At 33.5% G+C, this 22540-nt stretch overlaps 1 protein-coding gene across 2 annotated transcripts in view; it reads left to right on the forward strand.

Annotated features, from left to right (window-relative positions):
* The first annotated feature begins 10404 nt into the window (after positions 1-10404).
* Positions 10405-22540, forward strand: part of atp10b (ATPase phospholipid transporting 10B) — a 105914-nt gene continuing 93778 nt past the window's right edge. For both annotated transcript variants that reach the window (XR_012049356.1, XM_061930097.2), the window contains exons 1-2: positions 10405-10891; positions 15964-16168. Coding sequence is in view for 1 of the 2 variants with exons in the window: in XM_061930097.2 (XP_061786081.2) it covers positions 10482-10891; positions 15964-16168 (615 nt within the window). In the remaining variant the exon portion in view is untranslated. The remainder of the gene's footprint in view (positions 10892-15963; positions 16169-22540) is intronic.

Genomic DNA, 22540 nt, shown 5'->3' on the forward strand with positions numbered 1-22540 from the left:
TTCAAGTACATTTTAATATATTAGGGAAGGAGGGGATCATGAAATTACGATAATAAAGTCCTAATATTGTTTTAGAAAAAAATAGCAATGTTGTTGCGGGAATAAAGTTGTATTGGTACAAGAATATACGGAGCCCCTTTTTTTATAATTTTTTTTTTTTTTTTAGACATGTATCTCGTGCGCACGAGAAACTTTTTATAAAGTTATAAAATATATATATATATATATATATATATATATATATATATACATATATATATATATATATATATATATGTATATATATATATATATATATATATATATATATATATATACATATATACATATATATATATATATATATATATATATATATATATATATATATATATATATATATATATATATATATATATATATATATATATAGTTTTTTTATTTTTTTATTTTTTTTAAGACATGTATCTTGTGCGCACGAGATACATGTCTAAAAAAAATTGTTTTTTTAAATATTTAAATGTATTTATTTTTAATTTTGTTTAGACATGTATCTTGTGCGCACAAGAAACTTTTTATAAATGTATAAAAAAATGATATATATATATATATATATATATATATATATATATATATATATATATATATAATTTTTTTATTTTTTTATTTTTTAAGAGATGTATCTCGTGCGCACGAGATAGTTTCTCCTGCGCACGAGATACATGTCTAAAAAAAATTATTTTTTAAAATATTTAAATGTATTTATTTATTTTTTTTTTTAAGACATGTATCTCGTGCGCACGAGAAACTTTTTCTGAAGTTATAAAAAAAATATATATATATATATATGTATATATATATATATATACATATATATATATATATATATATATATATATATATATATATATATATATATATATATATATATATATATATATATAGTTTTTTTATTTTTTTATTTTTTTTAAGACATGTATCTCGTGCGCACGAGATACATGTCTAAAAAAAAAATATTTTTTAAAATATTTAAATGTATTTATTTTATTTATTTTTTTAAGACATGTATCTCGTGCGCACGAGAAACTTTTTATAAAGTTATAAAAAAAATTATGTATATATATATATATATATATATATATATATAGTTTTTTTATTTTTTTATTTTTTTTAAGACATTTATCTCGTGCGCACGAGATACATGTCTAAAAAAAAAATATTTTTTAAAATATTTAAATGTATTTATTTTATTTATTTTTTTAAGACATGTATCTCGTGCGCACGAGAAACTTTTTATAAAGTTATAAAAAAAATTATATATATATATATATATATATATATATATATATATATATATATGTATATAGTTTTTTTATTTTTTTATTTTTTTAAGACATTTATCTCCTGCGCACGAGATACATGTCTAAAAAAAAATTTTTTTTTAAATATTTAAATGTATTTATTTTTTATTTTTTTAGACATGTATCTCGTGCGCACGAGAAACTTTTTATAAAGTTATAAAAAAATAATATATATATATAGTTTTTTATTTTTTTATTTTTTTAAGACATGTATCTCATGCGCACGAGATACATGTCTAAAAAAAATTTATTTTTAAAAATATTTAAATGTATTTATTTTTTATTTTTTTTAGACATGTATCTCGTGCGCACGAGAAACTTTTTATAAAGTTATAAAAAAATTATATATATATATATATATATATATATATACATATATATATATAGTTTTTTAATTTTTTTAATTTTTTTAAGACATGTCATGTATCTCGTGCGCACAAGATAGTTTCTCCTGCGCACGAGATACATGTCTAAAAAATCTATATTTTTAAAAATATTTAAATGTATTTATTTTTTATATTTTTTAGACATGTATCTCGTGCGCACGAGAAACTTTTTATAAAGTTATAAAAAAATAATATATATATATATATATAGTTTTTTTACTTTTTTTATTTTTTTAAGACATGTATCTCGTGCGCACGAGATAGTTTCTCTTGCGCACGAGATACATGTCTAAAAAAAAATTATTTTTTCAAATATTTAAATGTATTTTTTTTTTTTTTTTTTTGGACATGTATCTCGTGCGCACAAGAAACTTTTTATAAAGTTATAAAAAAATTATATATATATATATATATATTTTTTTTTTTTTTTTTTTTTTTTTTAAGACATGTATCTCATGCGCACGAGATAGTTTCTCCTGCGCATGTTATACATGTCTAAAAAAAAATATTTTTTTAAATATCTAAATGTATTTATTTTATTTTTTTTTTAAGACATGTATCTCGTGCGCACGAGAAACTTTTTATAAAGTTATAAAAAATTATATATATATTTTTTTATTTTTTTTTTTTAATTTTAAGACATGTGCGCACGAGATAGTTTCTCCTGCGCACGAGATACATGTCTAAAAAAGATTTATTTTTTAAAATATTCAAATGTATTTTTTTTTTTTTTTTAAGACATGTATCTCGTGCGCACGAGAAACTTTTTATAAAGTTATAAAAAAATTATATATATATATATTTTATTTTTTTTATTTTTTTTTAAGACATGTATCTCGTGCGCACGAGATAGTTTCTCCTGCGCACGAGATACATGTCTAAAAAAGATTTATTTTTTAAAATATTCAAATGTATTTATTTTTTATTTTTTTTAAGACATGTATCTCGTGCGCACGAGAAACTTTTTATAAAGTTATAAAAAAATTATATATATATATATATATATATATATATATATATATATATTTATATATATATATATATATATATATATATATATATATATATATATATATATATATATATATATATATATATATATGATTGAGGGAACCCCCCCTCATGAAACAGGCCTGTAGAGATGAAATAGTCTTGTGATTTTTTTCCCACACATACATATATTGCGCTCTACTACGGTATCGAGCACTATTTTTTGGATAACCTTATTAAGACATATATATATATATATATATATATATTTTATTTTTATTTTTATTTTTTTTTTTAAGACATGTATCTCGTGCGCACGAGATAGTTTCTCCTGCGCACGCGATACATGTCTAAAAAAAATTATTTTTTTAAATATTTAAATGTATTTATTTTTTTTTTTTTTAGACATGTATCTCGTGCGCACGAGAAACTTTTTATAAAGTTATAAAAAAATTATATATATATAGTTTTTTATTTTTTTTATTTTTTTAAGACATGTATCTGGTGCGCACGAGATAGTTTCTCCTGCGCACGCGATACATGTCTAAAAAATCTATATTTTTAAAAATATTTAAATGTATTTATTTTTTATATTTTTTAGACATGTATCTCGTGCGCACGAGAAACTTTTTATAAAGTTATAAAAAAATAATATATATATATATATATAGTTTTTTTATTTTTTTATTTTTTTAAGACATGTATCTCGTGCGCACGAGATAGTTTCTCTTGCGCACGGGATACATGTCTAAAAAAAAATTATTTTTTCAAATATTTAAATGTATTTATTTTTTATTTTTTTTGGACATGTATCTCGTGCGCACAAGAAACTTTTTATAAAGTTATAAAAAAATTATATATATATATATATATTTTTTTTATTTTATTTTTTTTTTTTTTAAGACATGTATCTCGTGCGCACGAGATAGTTTCTCCTGCGCATGTTATACATGTCTAAAAAAAATTATTTTTTTAAATATTTAAATGTATTTATTTTTATTTTTTTTAGACATGTATCTCGTGCGCACGAGAAACTTTTTATAAAGTTATAAAAAAATTATATATATATTTTTTTATTTTTTTTATTTTTTTTTTAAGACATGTATCTCGTGCGCACGAGATAGTTTCTCCTGCGCACGAGATACATGTCTAAAAAAAAAATATTTTTTAAAATATTTAAATGTATTTATTTTTTATTTTTTTTAGACATGTATCTCGTGCGCACGAGAAACTTTTTATAAAGTTATAAAAAAATTATATATATATATATATATATATATAGTTTTTTATTTTTTTATTTTTTTTAAGACATGTATTTCATGCGCACGAGATAGTTTCTCCTGCGCACGAGATACATGTCTAAAAAATATATATATTTTTAAATATTTAAATGTATTTTTTTTTTTTTTTTTTAGACATGTATCTCGTGCGCACGAGAAACTTTTTATAAAGTTATAAAAAATTTAAAAAAATTAAAAAATAAAAATTCCCCCATGTCCCTTTAGGGGCTCCGTAGAATCAGAATCAGAATCAGAAATACTTTATTAATCCCCGAGGGGAATTTAAAATTTTCAGCACAATCCCATTCAAGATCAGACAAACATTGGGGCGGTATAGCTCGGTTGGTAGAGCGGCCGTGCCAGCAACTTGAGGGTTGCAGGTTCCATCCCCGCTTCCGCCATCCTTGTCACTGCCGTTGTGTCCTTGGGCAAGACACTTTACCCACCTGCTCCCAGTGCCACCCACACTGCTTTAAATGTAACTTAGATATTGGGTTTCACAATGTAAAGCGCTTTGAGTCACTTGAGAAAAAGCGCTATATAAATATAATTCACTTCACTTCACTTCACATTACAGGGAGACAGAACAATGTGGCTTGTCAAGACTTTCCAAAACAAGTAAAACTAGCTAACCTCAATGAACCCAAAAATACCTTAAAATAAGTATATTCTCACTAATAACAAGTGCACTTTTCTTGATAGGAAAAAAAAAAAAAGAGACCTTTTTTCTCAATATGTTGAAAAATATTCTTAAATTAAGTAAAGGCTAGTGCCATTATCTTAAAGGCCTACTGAAACTCACTACTACCGACCACGCAGTCTGATAGTTTATATATCAATGATGAAATCTTAACATTGCAACACATGCCAATACGGCCGGGTTAGCTTACTAAAGTGCAATTTTAAATTTTCCGCGACATATCCTGCTGAAAACGTCTCGGAATGATGACGTCAGCGCGTGACGTTGCGGATTGTAGAGGACATTTTGAGACAGCATGATGGCCAGCTATTAAGTCGTCTGTTTTCATCGCAAAATTCCACAGTATTCTGGACATCTGTGTTGGTGAATCTTTTGCAATTTGATCAATGAACAGTGGAGACAGCAAAGAAGAAAGCTGTAGGTGGGAAGCGGTGTATTGCGGCCGACTGCAGCAACACAAACACGGCCGGTGTTTCATTGTTTACATTCGCAAAAGATGACAGTCAATCTTTACCATTGGCCTGTGGAGAACTGGGACAACAGAGACTCTTACCAGGAGGACGTTGAGTTGGATACGCCATACTTGCCAACCCTCCCGAATTTTCCGGGAGACTCCCGAAATTCAGTGCCTCTCCCGAAAACCTCCCGGGACAAATATTCTCCCGAAAATCTCCCGATTTTCAGCCGGAACTGGAGGCCACGCCCCCTCCAGCTCCATGCGGACCTGAGTGAGGACAGCCTTTTTTCAGACGGGAGGACAACAGGGTGACAAGAACTAAATCATCCAGACTAGAGACAAATTGTATTATTATGTTTATCTCACCTAAAAACAAATATATTTATTAATTAAAAAACAAAACAAAAATACAAATACATTTTTACTATATTTTGCTAAAAACATCCAAATTAATTGTATTTTTATTTGTATTTTTTATGACTCCTTATTACATCCAGCCATAGAATTATACATTAAAATAAACATTTTAAATAATTAATTTTAAATGATCATAATTCATTTAAAATGACCATATTTAATTATTAAAATAATTGCTTGTTTATCAACAACTTTAGCATTTTATTCATTACATTTTGAAGCTCTCAGAAGCCAAGTTATGTTATATTCCTTAAGATTTACTTATGCAAGTTTGAAGTATCAATTATCTAAACACAGTTTTGTTTGCATATTTTCAGGATGTAGATATATATATATATATATATATATATATATATATATATATATATATATGTATGTATGTATGCAGGCACGTGCACACATAGGGCCCTATGGGTGCTTGAGCCCCTGCCCTTTTTTGCCTCTCTTAAAAAGTGCCCTCTGCCTGTGTGTGTGTGTGTGTGTGTGTGTGTGTGTGTGTGGTTTTTTTTCTTTAAATAACATTAATAAATTCCTGTCAGGGATGTAAAAAAACAGCGGTACAAAAACTCCACGTTTTCTTGTAATACCGGGTTGTTTGAGCCTGCCGCTTCCGCCAGAGAGGGAGAGAGAGGGCGAGTGAGTGAGTAAGTGAGAGGAGAGAGAGCCAACTGCGCCCCTGAGGAGACGTGACAGTGGAGCAACTTGAACCTGTGAGTTATGGTCTAGTCGCCGTCCACTTATTCAGCATCTAATATGGGTAATATTTCAGAAAAACGCTGTATTATTCTATTATTCAATGTGTCAGTTTCTGTTTTTGGCGGACATCGGAGCACGGCGCATCAATTGAGCACGGCACATCAAGTCCGCACAGAGCAGAGCGGATTGTGCGGGACAGTACAATACAAAATACAAAATAAAACACCAGGTTAATTTTCAAAATAAAATGCACTGTCTTTACGGCGGATCACATTTCTCTCACAGTAGAGGTTTAGATATAAAGTTTATTGTGACTTTGCTATTACTGTGTGGGTTAACAAAATAATAATAATAATAATAATAATAATGATAATAATAACAATAATAAGAAGAAGAATAATGATAATGATAATAATAATAATTATTATTATTATTATTATTATTATTATTATTAATAATAATTTCAGCATTCTGGTGATATAAGATGTAGGTTATCTGTTAGGAATATTACCATCTGTATTTAAACTTGATTCATGTTGATTATGCCTGCAGCACAATGCCAAAAAAAGAAAGGATACAGAAAAGGAAGGAGAAGGAACGCCAGGAAGCAGCTAAGGGTAGCAGACCTCTTAATGCATGGCTAAAACCAAGTACTAGCATCATGGAAGCCCTGAATTTACATTGAGGAGCATATTTGGGTATGGGGGCCTCCATCCTACAGCCCTCTACTGGCCCCTGGTCCATATTTTTGGCCCTGTATTGCGTTTCAGTTGTTTAGTCTGAGCATTAAGTGAGAAAGACCATAAGTTACAACTTGATGGTGTTTTCATCAAGTTAAGGGAAGAAGGACAGATTTTCTCATTGAATTTTTTTCCATTTGAGTATTTAGTTTTGCATTTTTTTTCAAAGCTCATGTTGCACTGTTCAACGTTCAATATTAAAGTGCTTATCTTTAACAATAAATAGCCTAATAATAAACCAGTGTTTTGTTGCTTTTCATGTCTTCCAAGCCTATGATAATGTGAATTAACTCATTATGACAATAATTTGTTGACACAAAAGAAATGGCAATCACTTTTACCTACAAAGGACACACAGCTAAGTAGTTAGCTTCGTATTAGCAAATTTAATTTTACATTAATTTCCATATTGTGCAAAGGACCAAAAACAAATTTCCTGCCCTTTTCTGACATTGAGCCTCTGCCCCTCTATAATCATGTGCACGTCCCTGTATATATATATATATATATATATATATATATATATATATATATATATATATATATATATATATATATATATATATATATATATATATATATATATATATGTATGAAATACTTGACTTGGTGAATTCTAGCTGTCAATATACTCCTCCCCTCTTAACCACGCCCCCAACCACGCCCCGCCCCGCCCCTGACCACGCCCCCCTCCCCCCACCTCCCGAAATCGGAGGTCTCAAGGTTGGTAAGTATGGGATACGCAGACACGGTACCGTGAGTACGCTTCCAAACATTTGATCGCTTGCCCGTAAGTGCGTGCCGCTATGTGCATGTCACGTAAATAATTCAATGTATACACCCTGATGATTATCTTGTGTGATGACTGTATTATGATGATAGTATATCTGATAGTATATATCTGTATCATGAATCAATTTAAGTGGACCCCGACTTAAACAAGTTGAAAAACTTATTGGGGTGTTACCATTTAGTGGTCAATTGTACGGAATATGTACTGTACTGTGCAATCTACTAATAAAAGTTCCAATCAATCAATCAAAAGTGTGAAGGAAAAAAGATCCTTTTTTTATTTCAACCGTACATCCCGTCAAAAGCCTAAAGACTGACCGCACATGAGGACGTTCCTGTCTTCACAATAAAAGTGCCGCTCCATCGCGCCTGCGCTTTCAAAACAAGAGTCTCCGAAAGCCAGCGCAAACAAGCTAGCAAGCTAAGGAGTTTGACGCCAATATATTTCTTGTAAAGTGTATAAAAACGAATATGGAAGCTGGACAAATAAGATGCCAAAAACCCACCACTTTCATGTGGTATTAGACAGAAAGAAGGAACTTTTCTTCTCCTCCATTTGAAAACGTGGACGTTATCATCACTACTGTCTGATTACAATCAACGCAAGTCATCAGAATCAGGTAATACACCAACTTATATTCTAGTCTTCATGAAAGAAAGGAATCTATATGTTAAACATGCATGTATATTCATTAAAACACCTTTAACATGTAAACAAAAACAGCAAAATAAATACATATAAATTATATACTGTATATATCAATGTATATATATATATATATATATATATATATATATATATATATATATATATATATATATATATATATATATGTGTGTGTGTGTGTATGTTACTCATCAGTTACTCAGTACTTGAGTAGTTTTTTCACAACATACTTTTCACTTTTACTCAAGTAAATATTTGGGTGACTACTCCTTACTTTTACTTGAGTAATACATCTCTAAAGTAACAGTACTCTTACTTGAGTACAATTTCTGGCTACTCTACCCACCTCTGCTTATCAGACAGAAAGTAAGCAAATACCACCCTTATGTGAGATGTTTAATCTTACTTACCGTATTTTCCGCACCATAAGCCGCCCTGGGTTATAAGCCGCGCCTTCAATGAACGGCATATTTCAAAACTTTGTCCACCTATAAGCCGCCCCGTGTTATAAGCCGCATCTAACTGCGCTAAAGGGAATGTCAAAAAAACAGTCAGATAGGTCAGTCAAACTTTAATAATATATTAAAAACCAGCGTTCTAACAACTCTGTTCACTCCCAAAATGTACGGTAATGTGCAAATGTGCAATCACAAACATAGTAAAAATTCAAAATAGTGCATAAATAACTTAATGTTGCTCGAACGTTAATGTCACAACACACAAAATAAACATAACGCTCACTTTCTGAAGTTATTCTTCATTCATAAATCCCTCGAATTCTTCTCCTTCGGTGTCCGAATTAAAAAGTTGGGCGAATACGGGATCCAAAATGGCCGGCTCCGTCTCGTCGAAGTCATTGCCTTCCGGAAAGCTCGGACCACAGTTGTGACCGAAATATCCGCCCAGGCATTTACGATCCACTGGCAGATGTTGGCGTATGTCGTCCGGCGCTGTCTCCCTGTCTTAGTGAAGGTGTGTTCGCCTTCGGTCATCCATTGTTCCCACGCCGTTCGCAGTCGTGCTTTAAATGCCTTGTTGACACCAATATCGAGCGGTTGGAGTTCTTTGGTTAATCCACCCGGAATGACGGCGAGTGTTGTATTTGTGTGCTTCACTTGTTTTTTGACACCATCTGTGATGTGGGCGCGATTCATTTATGTTATATTCTCTTGCTGCTGCTCTATTTCCGTGTTCTTCGGCATGACTTATTGCCTTAAGTTTAAATTCTGCGTTATACGCGTGTCGCTTAGTAGGAGCCATTTTGTGGTCTTTACAGGTGTAAACACACAAAGGAAATGAAACGTAATACCCGCGCGCTTCTTCTTCTTCTACGGGGGCGGGTGGTTGCTTACCGTAGAAGAAGAAGCGCTTCCTCTTCTACGGGGGCGGGTGCTTACCTTGGCAGTTGCTTACCATAGAAGAAGAAGCGCTTCCTCTTCTACGGGGTCGGGTGCTTACCTTGGCAGTTGCTTACCATAGAAGAAGAAGCGCTTCCTCTTCTACGGGGAAAAAAGATGGCGGCTGTTTACCGTAGTTGCGAGACCGAAACTTTATGAAAATAAATATTTATATTAATCCATATATAAGGCGCACCGGGTTATAAGCCGCACTGTCAGCTTTTGTGAAAATTTGTGGTTTTTAGGTGCGGCTTATAGTGCGGAAAATACGGTAGATTTCACTTTTTGCAGTGTAGACTCTGACTGAACCATTACAAACTTGAGTATTGCCGTGTTCCAAAAAAAAAAAAATGACATCCAGCTGTAAGTTCATTATATATTTTTAATTAGGGCCTTTTTTGTCTTTTTCACAGTAAAGTATTTCCCTTCTCCGGGAGACTTGGTGCCTTTAGGAATGTGAACACACCTGTCAAAAGCAAGGGGCGGACTCTGACACCTCTGACACAAACGCTCACACACACACACACACACACACACACACACACACACAACCTGAAAGAGTGCGGCAGCGGAGAGAGGATGGGAAGAAAAGGAGCCTGCTGACGCGCAGAGTGTCGCCATGGTGTGGTGGAGCCCTCTGTCCCTGCTGAGGGACGCCCTCAGAGGTCAAAGGGCCCGGCAGCAGGACCTCCGCCACTTGGTGTCTAATCTTCCCTACGAGGGCCTGGAGAAGAGGAAGCAGCCCAACCGCTACTTGCCGGGAAACGCCATCAAGACCACCAAATACACCCCGCTCTTCTTCATCCCCATGAACCTGTACGAGCAGTTCCACCGCCTGGCCAACATCTACTTCGTGGGCCTGGCTATCCTCAACTTTGTCCCCGTGGTGAACGCCTTCCAGCCCGAGGTGGCTCTCATCCCCATCTGCGTCATCCTGTCCCTCACCGCCCTCAAAGACGCCTGGGAGGACTTCAGGAGGTACCAGTCGGACAAGAAGCTCAATAACATGCCGTGCTTCGTCTACAGCAGGTAAACGGCCTGTGACACGTCCCCGACTACGAGCTAAAGTGCGCCACAGTCTCGGCGTGCACGTGCTTCTTCCTCTCCTCCTCTTCCTCTGCCTTTCAGGCCCCCGTGGGAATTCTTGACTTAGAAATAGAAATTGTGTGGGAGATTATTCCTCTTTTGAAGCGGCTCACAACAGAATCTCTCGCCGCGGCGTTGTGCGCATTTGATGAAAGCCTCAACCGAGGTGTCGTGTCAGCTGAGACGCTAAGGTTAGCGCGGATCTATTTTTGAATCACTGCCGTAAAGTGAACAAACATACTTGCCAACCTTGAGACCTCCGATTTCGGGGGCGTGGGGGGTGGGGGGCGTGGTCGGGGTGGGGCTAAGAGGGGAGGAGTATATTTACAGCTAGAATTCACCAAGTCAAGTATTTCATATATATACAGAGGTGGGTAGAGTAGCCAGAAATTGTACTCAAATAAGAGTACTGTTACTTTAGAGATTTATTACTCAAGTAAAAGTAAGGAGTAGTCACCCAAATATTTACTTGAGTAAAAGTAAAAAGTATGTTGTGAAAAAACTACTCAAGTACTGAGTAACTGATGAGTAACATACACACACATATCATATATATATATATATATATATATATATATATATATATATATATATATATATATATATATATATATATATATATATATATATATATATATATATATATATATATATATATATGTATGTGTGGGGGGGAAAAATCACAAGACTACTTCATCTCTACAGGCCTGTTTCATGAGGGGTTCCCTCAATCATCAGGAGATTTAAAAATAAATAAATAAAATAAAATAAAATAAAAAAATCTCCTGATGATTGAGGGAACCCCTCATGAAACAGGCCTGTAGAGATGAAGTAGTCTTGTGATTTTTTTTCCCCACACATACATATATTGCGCTCTACTACGGTATCGAGCACTATTTTTTGGATAACCTTATTAAGACATATATATATATATATATATATATATATATATATATATATATATATATATATATATATACATACACACATATATATATACACACATGTATGTATATATATATATATATATATATATATATATATATATTATATATATATATATATATATATATATATATATATATATATATATATATACACAGTGCCGGCCCAAGCCTCCATGGGGCCCTAAGCAAAATTTGATTTTGGGGCCCTCTATTTCTGCCAATAATATTGATTGTTGATCATTCACACACCTACTATAAACTCATTGCGGCTCTGGCAGTGTTGTTTACATGATCCTATTGTCAGCCTGGCATGTCTTTACAAATGACATGTCATTTATAAAGATATGGGGGTGGCCCAGTTAAGAACATAAATAATACCAATGAATGAACGAATGATGTCCAGAGTGCCACATATGGTTCTTAATCTTAAAATGTAGAAAACATTCAGCTACAAGAGTGGCCTGGGGTTGAACAGTCCAAGTGATAAAGCTTTGTATTTACAGTAAAAGTGTCATCTTGTCTCATCAGTCTTGTACATATTAGTCTTTAATTACTAGTTTATATTTTTAGTTAATTGTTCATATTTAATGTTTACTTTGTACAAAGAGAGCGCAGTCTACTGAAGTTAAATTCCATGTGTGTTAAACATAACTGGACAATAAAGCTGATTCTGATTCACTTTATTATTTTTGGTAACAAAAACCTGAAACAGCAATGTGCAAAAATGTTGACCTAAAATTGTGTTTTTGTACAATAATATATCTTTGATCATTTAGAAATCATCAGTCAGACTCGTACATGGAAAAAAATAAAAAATAATAATTTTTTGTTAATTGCTTTTGGGGGCCCCCTGGTGGCCGCGGGGCCCTAAGCAAGCGCTTAGTACGCTTATGCCTTGGGCCGGCTCTGTATATACACACACACATTTATATATATATATACACATATATATATATACAGTATATAATTTATATTTATTTATTTTGCCGTTTTTGTTTACATGTTAAAGGTGTTTTAATGAATATACATGCATGTTTAACACATAGATTCCTTTCTTTCATGAAGACAAGAATATAAGTTGGTGTATTACCTGATTCTGATGACTTGCATTGATTGGAATCAGACAGTAGTGCTGATAGCGTCCACATTTTCAAATGGAGGAGAAAAAAAGTTCCTCCTTTCTGTCTAATACCACATGAAAGTGGTTGGTTTTTGGCATCTTATTTGTCCAGCTTCCATATTCGTTTTTATACACTTTACAAGAAATACATTGGCGGCAAACTCCGTAGCTTGCTAGCTTGTTTGCGCTGGCTTTCGGTGACTCTTGTTTTGAAAGCGCAGGCGCGATGGAGCGGCACTTTTATTGTGAAGACAGGAACTGTGCAGTCAGTCTTTAGGCTTTTGACGGGATGTACGGTTGAAATAAAAAAGGGTCTTTTTTTCCTTCACACTTTCGATTGATTGATTGGAACTTTTATTAGTAGATTGCACAGTACAGTACATATTCCGTACAATTGACCACTAAATGGTAACACCCCAATAAGTTTTTCAACTTGTTTAAGTCAGGTCATGTGACCGCCTGGCTCTGTTTGATTGGTCCAACGTCACCAGTGACTGCATCTGATTGGTGGAACGGAGTGAACGTCACCAGTGACTGTATTTGTTGAAACGCAGGCACTTTGAAGGTCTGTCTGACAGACCAAAACAAACAAAGCGTGCATTAACAGATCGATAAAAATTAGTAGCGAGTAGCGAGCTGAATGTAGATAAAAGTAGCGGAGTAAAAGTAGCGTTTCTTCTCTATAAATATACTCAAGTAAAAGTAAAAGTATGTTGCATTAAAACTACTCTTAGAAGTACAATTTATCCCAAAAGTTACTCAAGTAGATGTAACGGAGTAAATGTAGCGCGTTACTACCCACCTCTGTATATATATATATAAGAAATACGGTGTACAAATACTGTTTGTATAATAAGCATGTTATTGTTTACAAATGAGGGTTAAGAGTTCAGTACTAAAAAAAAAAAAAAAGTGGCTTAAGTACAGTTTTTGTTTTGTTTTTGTTTTTTTTGAAAAAAATAAAAAATAAGTACAGTTTTTTAATTGAGCTGCTGCATTTTTTGGTTGGGTTGTTTATTTATTTTGAGTAACTTCTACATTTCTAAAAGGGGAGGAATGTAATAGAGCAGGGCATCACAACAAAATTAGGCATAATAATGTGTTACCGTTTTTTTTCGGAGTATAAGTCCCTCCGGAGTATAAGTCGCACCGGCCGAAAATGCATAATAAAGAAGGAAAAACCATATATAAGTCGCACTGGAATACAAGTCGCATTTTTTGGGGACATTTATTTGATAAAAGCCAACACCAAGAATAGACATTTGAAAGGCAATTTAAAATAAATAAAGAATAGTGAACAACAGGCTGAATAAGTGTACGTTATATGAGGCATAAATAACCAACTGGTATGTTAACGTAACATATTATGGTAAGAGTCATTCAAATAACTATAACATATAGAACATGCTATACGTTTACCAAACAATCTGTCACTCCTAATCGCTAAATCCCATGAAATCTTATACGTCTAGTCCAGGGGTCGGCAACCCGCGGCTCTAGAGCCGCATGCGGCTCTTTAGCGCCGCCCTAGTGGCTCTCTGGAGCTTTTTCAAAAAATGTATGAAAAATGGAAAAAGATGAGGGGAAAAAAAATCTATTTTTGTTTTAATATGGTTTCTGTATGAGGACAAACATGACACAAACCTCCCTAATTGTTACAAAGCACACTGTTTATATTAACTTCACTGATTCGAATATTTGGCGAGCGCCGTTTTGTCCTACTAATTTTGGCGGTCCTTGAACTCACCTTAGTTTGTTTACATGTATAACTTTCTCCGACTTTCTAGGACGTGTTTTATGCCACTTCTTTTTTCTGTCTCATTTTGTCCACCAAACTTTTAACGTTGTGTATCAAAGGTGAGTTTTGTTGATGTTATTGACTTGTGTGGAGTGCTAATCAGACATATTTGGTCACTGCATGACTGAAAGCTAATCGATGCTAACATGCTATTTAGGCTAGCTATATGTACATATTGCATCATTATGCCTCGTTTGTAGCTATATTTGAGCTCATTTAGTTTCCTTTAAGTCCTCTTAATTCAATTTATATCTCATGACACACTAGCTGTATGTAATATGGCTTTTAATTTTTTGCGGCTCCAGAAAGATTTGTTTTTGTATTTTTGGTCCACTATGGCTCTTTCAACATTTTGGGTTGCCGACAGGACTAATACAAAAATCCCTTTTTTGTATTAGCCTTACACAATATTCTAATTTTGTGACACACGGAATTTTGGATTTTCATTTGTTGCCACTTCAAATCATCAAAATTAAATGAAACAAACATTTGAATGCATCAGTCTGTGTGCAATGAATAAATATAATGTACAAGTTACACCTTTTGAATGCAATTACTGAAATAAATCAAGTTTTTCAAAATATTCTAATTTACTGGCTTTTACCTGTAATAATAAGGGACAACATTAATAACATGTTCCCATGCTTACATCCTTAACCTTGAATGTGTGCATTATTCTTCTTGTAGCTCTTGTTGGAGTGCTGCAAATTGGATACAAAAAGCCAAACACACAGCAAACACAGGAAAGTGAATCCTTCTTGAGGTCTCAGGACGTGCGCTGAGGTCTTGAATGTTATGAAAAAGACAGCATCGCTTTGAGTAAGACTGCGTCGTGTTATGAAAAATGTGACGATGCACACATTTGACGACATATTATGTGCGCAGCTGAGCACAACAGGCTAAAAAATACTGCACGTCATTGCTGTAAAAGGTGTGGCGTGTTGAAAGGAAGCCAGCCAATCAGGTCGTACATGAATGGCAACATACCTGCAGTCAGCTGTCACTCATTGTTTGCCAGCACTGCAAGTACACCTACACTTAGATACTTCTACACATAACAATAAACAAAGTGGTTACATGGAAAACTATGCTTTGTAGCTCTCAAGTGTATGACTCTTGCAAAAACCAAAAATGTTGCTCCGAATTTCAGGAAAGACAAGCAGTTTATGGAGCGGTGTTGGAAGGACGTGCGAGTGGGTGACTTCTTGAAGGTGCTCTGCAACGAGATCGTCCCTGCAGACCTTCTGCTCCTGCACACTTCAGACGCCAACAGCGTGTGTCACATAGAGACAGCCAATCTGGATGGAGAGATGAACCTTAAGGAGAGGAGGGCCGTGGCTGGTGTCTGCATCACGGTGAGGACTAATAATTAAGAGTCTTTCAGGACAAGCGGTATGAAATGGATGGATCGGATCCAGTGGTTGGAGAAGACAGTTAACACAAAGCGAGCTGACGTGAACACAGACATAGTTATGAGCAACTCTTGACAATTTGGATTTAGACTGTACCAGTTGGGTGACATACCTGAGACGTAGACTGTGTGTTGCCTTGCTGGGCGTTTGATCTACAAACCCCGTTTCCATATGAGTTGGGAAATTGTGTTAGATGTAAATATACCGTATTTTCCGCACTATTAGCCGCACCTAAAAACCACAAATTTACTCAAAAGCTGACAGTGCGGCTTTTAACCCGGTGCGCTTTATATATGGATAAATATTAAGATTCATTTTCATAAAGTTTCGGTCTCGCAACTTCGGTAAACAGCCGCCATCTTTTTTCCCGGTAGAACAGGAAGCGCTTCTTCTCCTACGCAAGCCACCGCCAAGGTAAGCACCCGCCCCCATAGAACAGGAAGCGCTTCTTCTTCTACTGTAAGCAACCACCCGCCCGCGTAGAAGAAGAAAAAGCGCGCGGATATCACCGTACGTTTCATTTCCTTTGTGTGTTTACATCTGATACTGTATTATTTTTTTTTGCAAAAGTAAGAAAAAAAACCACAGAAATCACTGGAATAATTGAAAAATGAAAAAAATGAAAAAATACAGAAGAATGCGTTAAAAATTGGAATGGAAAATATGCATTAAGTTAGAATTAGAGTTCAAAAGAACTTTAAAAAAAAACAATTAATACAACTAGTGTGTACAAAAATGATGATACCTTTAAGCAAATATTAAACCTTTTAAACTAGAATAGACATAACTAACATATACAAATAAAGTATCTAAAAGCTTATTTATTTTGAACAAGGTTAAATACAGTTTCCAACAACGATGAGAATGTTGTTTGGCTCAATTATTCGACTTTATTTCAATTATTGTGCAGAAATATGGGGAAATACATATCACAGCAACATGATGCCTTTATTTTAGGGATGTCCGATAATGGCTTTTTTGCCGATATCCGATATTCCGATATTGCCCAACTCTTAATTACCGATACCGATATCAACCGATACCGATATATAGAATTAACACATTATTATGCCTAATTTGAACAACCAAGTATGGTGAAGATAAGGTCTTTTTTTTTTAAATAAGATAAATCAATTAAAAACATTTTCTTGAATAAAAAAGAAAGTAAATGGCTCCTACAAAGCGACAAGGATCCGGTTCATGAAAAGACGCAATCTCTCCATCCGCACACGGATTACTACCGTATTTCACAGCAACTGATATTCCTGTGAACCGCACTGTGGATACAACGGGAGCACGTACGGTGAATATTCGCACCACGGGGAATGAGAAGTCATCCTTCACTGTGGTTCTAGCTTGCCATGCTAATGGCCGGAAACTTCCACCCATGGTGATATTCAAAAGGAAGACCTTGCCAAAAGAGACCTTTCCAGCCGGCGTCATCATAAAAGCTAACTCGAAGGGATGGATGAAGAAAAGATGAGCGAGTGGTTAAGGTAAGTTTAAGTTTACGCGAAGAGGCCGGGTGGCTTTTTTCACGCAGCTTCGTCCATGTTGATATACGTATGTTTGTGATTGCACATTTGCGTACATTTTGGGAGTGAACAGAGTTGTTAGAACGCTGGTTTTTAATATATTATTAAAGTTTGACTGACCTATCTGACTGTTTTTATGACATTCCTTTAGCGCAGTTAGATGCGGCTTACAACACGGGGCGGCTTATAGGTGGACAAAGTTTTGAAATATGCCGTTCATTGAAGGCGCGGCTTATAACCCAGGGCGCCTTATGGTGCGGAAAATACGGTAAACGGAATACAATGATTTGCAGATCCTTTTCAACCCATATTCAATTGAATGCACTACAAAGACAACATATTTGATGTTCAAACTCATAAACTTTTTTTTTTTTTTTGCAAATAATAATTAACTTAGAATTTCATGGCTGCAACACGTGCCAAAGTAGTTGGGAAAGGGCATGCTCACCACTGTGTTACATGGCCTTTCCTTTTAACAACACTCAGTAAACATTTGGGAACTGAGGAGACACATTTTTGAAGCTTCTCAGGTGGAATTCTTTCCCATTCTTGCTTGATGTACAGCTTAAGTTGTTCAACAGTCCGGGGGTCTACGTTGTGCTATTTTAGGCTTCATAATGCGCCACACATTTTCAATGGGAGACAGGTCTGGACTACAGGCAGGCCAGTCTAGTACCCGCACTCTTTTACTATGAAGCCACGTTGGTACAACACGTGGCTTGGCATTGTCTTGCTGAAATAAGCAGGGGCGTCCATGGTAACGTTGCTTGGATGGCAACATATGTTGCTCCAAAACCTGCATGTCCCTTTCAGCATTAATGGCGCCTTCACAGATGTGTAAGTTACCCATGTCTTGGGCACTAATACACCCCCATACCATCACAGATGCCTGGCTTTTCAACTTTGCGCCAATAACAATCCGGATGGTTCTTTTCCTCTTTGGTCCGGAGGACACGACGTCCACAGTTTCCAAAAACAATTTGAAATGTGGACTCGTCAGACCACAGAACACTTTTCCACTTTGTATCAGTCCATCTTAGATGAGCTCAGGCCCAGCGAAGCCGACGGCGTTTCCGGGTGTTGTTGATAAACAGTTTTCGCCTTGCATAGGAGAGTTTTAACTTGCACTTACAGATGTAGCGACCAAATGTAGTTACTGACAGTGGGTTTCTGAAGTGTTCTTGAGCCCATGTGGTGATATCCTTTACACACTGATGTCGCTTGTTGATGCAGTACAGCCTGAGGGATCGAAGGTCACGGGCTTAGCTGCTTACGTGCAGTGATTTCTGCAAATTCTCTGAACCCTTTGATGATATTACGGACCGTAGATGGTGAAATCCCTAAATTCCTTGCAATAGCTGGTTGAGAAAGGTTTTTCTTAAACTGTTCAACAATTTGCTCACGCATTTGTTGACAAAGTGGTGACCCTCGCCCCATCCTTGTTTGTGAATGACTGAGCATTTCATGGAATCTACTTTTATACCCAATCATGGCACCCACCTGTTCCCAATTTGCCTGCTCACCTGTGGGATGTTCCAAATAAGTGTTTGATGAGCATTCCTCAACTTTATCAGTATTTATTGCCACCTTTCCCAACTTCTTTGTCATGTGTTGCTGGCATCAAATTCTAAAGTTAATGATTATTTGCAACAACAAAAAATGTTTATCAGTTTGAACATCAAATATGTTGTCTTTGTAGCATATTCAACTGAATATGGGTTGAAAATGATTCGCAAATCATTGTATTCCGTTTATATTTACATCTAACACAATTTCCCAACTCATATGGAAACGGGGTTTGTAATAATCTTTACGTCACTCTAGAGCAGCAGCGTCAAAGTCGTTTTTTTTTTTTTTTCTCGTCGTTTTCGCAGTTATGTTTGGACCCCGAGGACCACTTCTAATAGTCTAATAGCTATTATAACACCATTTTTTTAGTAGATTTTTTTTTTAAACTAAAATGTTAAAAAATATTTGATAAGTTGCATTAATTTCACCTCATAATTTAGTGTTTATTACTGTAAATGGAAAAATAGTACTGCTGTTTTTATGGTAAAAAAAAAAAAAAAGGCAGCTCAGTTGCCAGAATTTAACTGTAAAATTTACATTAGTTTTTTTACTGTAAATAAAAAAAACCTGCAATTTTACAGTAAAGTTTTGGCACCTGAGCGGACAGTTTTTATTTTTATTTTTTATTGAAAATCAACAACTGTAGATTTTTTGGTGTATTATTGTAAATGCCAAAACGGCACCAGAGTTTATTACAGTAAAAAAAAGTACTGTTTTTTTTTTCATTTAGAGAAAAATGCTGTAAAAACCACAGTAAATTTGACAATTTTACTATTAAATCTATTGCTACTTTTACATGGCACAATTTGATATGTTTGGACCCCGAGGGCCGCTTCTAATAGTCTAATAGCTATTATAACCCAACTTTTTTAATGCATTTGTTAGTAGATTTTTATAAAACTAAAATGTAAAAAAAAACATGCAAAGTTGCAATAATTTCACTCAAAATTTTGTGTTTATTACTGTAAATGGAAAAACAGTACTGCTGTTTTTATGGTAAAAAAAAAAAAAAAAAAAAAAAGCAGCTCAGTTGCCAGAATTTAACTGTAAAATTCACATTAGTTTTTTTACTGTAAATAAAAAAAACTGCAATTTTACAGTAAAGTTTTGGCACCTGAGCTGCCAGTTGTTATTTTTATTTTTTATTGAAAATCAACAACTGTAGATTTTTTGGTGTATTATTGTAAATGCCAAAACGGCACCAGAGTTTATTACAGTAAAAAGAAGTACTGTTTTTTTTTTAATTTAGAGAAAAATGCTGTAAAAACCACAGTAAATTTGACAATTTGACCATGAAATCTATTGCTACTTTTACATGGCACAATTTGATATGTTTGGACCCCAAGGGCCGCTTCTAATAGTCTCATAGCTATTATAACCCAACTTTTTTAATGCATTTGTTAGTAGATTTTTATAAAACTAAAATGTAAAAAAAAATATGCAAAGTTGCAAGAATTTCACCTCAAAATGTAGTGTTTATTACTGTAAATGGAAAAACAGTACTGCTGTTTTTATGGTAAAAAAAAAAAAAAAAAAAAAAAAAAGGCAGCTCAGTTGCCAGAATTTAACTGTAAAATTCACATTAGTTTTTTTACTGTAAATTAAAAAAACTGCAATTTTACAGTAAAGTTTTGGCACCTGAGATGCCAGTTTTTATTTTTATTTTTTATTGAAAATCAACAACTGTAGATTTTTTGGTGTATTATTGTAAATGCCAAAACGGCACCAGAGTTTATTACAATAAAAAAAAAGTACTGTTTTTTTTTTAATTTAGAGAAAAATGCTGTAAAAACCACAGTAAATTTGCCAATTTTACCATGAAATCTATTGCTACTTTTACATGGCACAATTTGATATGTTTGGACCCCGAGGGCCAATTCTAATAGTCTAACGGCTACTATAACCCAATTTTTTTAATGCATTTTTTAGTAGATTTTTTTTAAACTAAAATGTAAAAAAAAATATGCTAAGTTGCTATAATTTCACCTCAAAATGTAGTGTTTATTACTGTAAATGGAGAAACAGTACTGTTGTTTTTATGGTAAAAAAAAAAAAAAAAAAAAAAAAAAAAAAAAAGGCAGCTCAGTTGCCAGAATTTAACTGTAAAATTCACATTAGTTTTTTTACTGTAAATAAAAAAAACTGCAATTTTACAGTAAAGTTCTGGCACCTGGGCTGCCAGTTTTTATTTTTATTTTTTATTGAAAATCAACAACTGTAGATTTTTTGGTGTATTATTGTAAATGCCAAAACGGCACCAGAGTTTATTACAGTAAAAATAAGTACTGTTTTTTTTTTTAATTTAGAGAAAAATGCTGTAAAAACCACAGTAAATTTGACAATTTTACCATGAAATCTATTGCTACTTTTACATGGCACAATTTGATATGTTTGGACCCCGAGGGCCAATTCTAATAGTCTAACGGCTACTATTACCCAATTTTTTTAATGCATTTTTTAGTAGATTTTTTTTAAACTAAAATGTAAAAAAAAATATGCTAAGTTGCTATAATTTCACCTCAAAATGTAGTGTTTATTACTGTAAATGGAGAAACAGTACTGTTGTTTTTATGGTAAAAAAAAAAAAAAAAAAAAAAAAAAAAAGGCAGCTCAGTTGCCAGAATTTAACTGTAAAATTCACATTAGTTTTTTTACTGTAAATAAAAAAAACTGCAATTTTACAGTAAAGTTCTGGCACCTGAGCTGCCAGTTTTTATTTTTATTTTTTATTGAAAATCAACAACTGTAGATTTTTTGGTGTATTATTGTAAATGCCAAAACGGCACCAGAGTTTATTACAGTAAAAAGAAGTACTGTTTTTTTTTTAATTTAGAGAAAAATGCTGTAAAAACCACAGTAAATTTGACAATTTTACCATGAAATCTATTGCTACTTTTACATGGCACAATTTGATATGTTTGGACCCCGAGGGCCGCTTCTAATAGTCTAATAGCTATTATAACACAACTTTTTTAATGCATTTTTTAGTAGATTTTTATAAAACTAAAATGTAAAAAAAAATATGCAAAGTTGCAATAATTTCACCTCAAAATGTAGTGTTTATTACTGTAAATGGAAAAACAGTACTGCTGTTTTTATGGTAAAAAATTTTTTTTTAAAAAGGCAGCTCAGTTGCCAGAATTTAACTGTAAAATTCACATTAGTTTTTTTACTGTAAATAAAAAAAACTGCAATTTTACAGTAAAGTTTT

This window comes from Nerophis lumbriciformis, linkage group LG36 (assembly GCF_033978685.3).
Source record: "Nerophis lumbriciformis linkage group LG36, RoL_Nlum_v2.1, whole genome shotgun sequence".
Taxonomy (NCBI): domain Eukaryota; kingdom Metazoa; phylum Chordata; class Actinopteri; order Syngnathiformes; family Syngnathidae; genus Nerophis; species Nerophis lumbriciformis.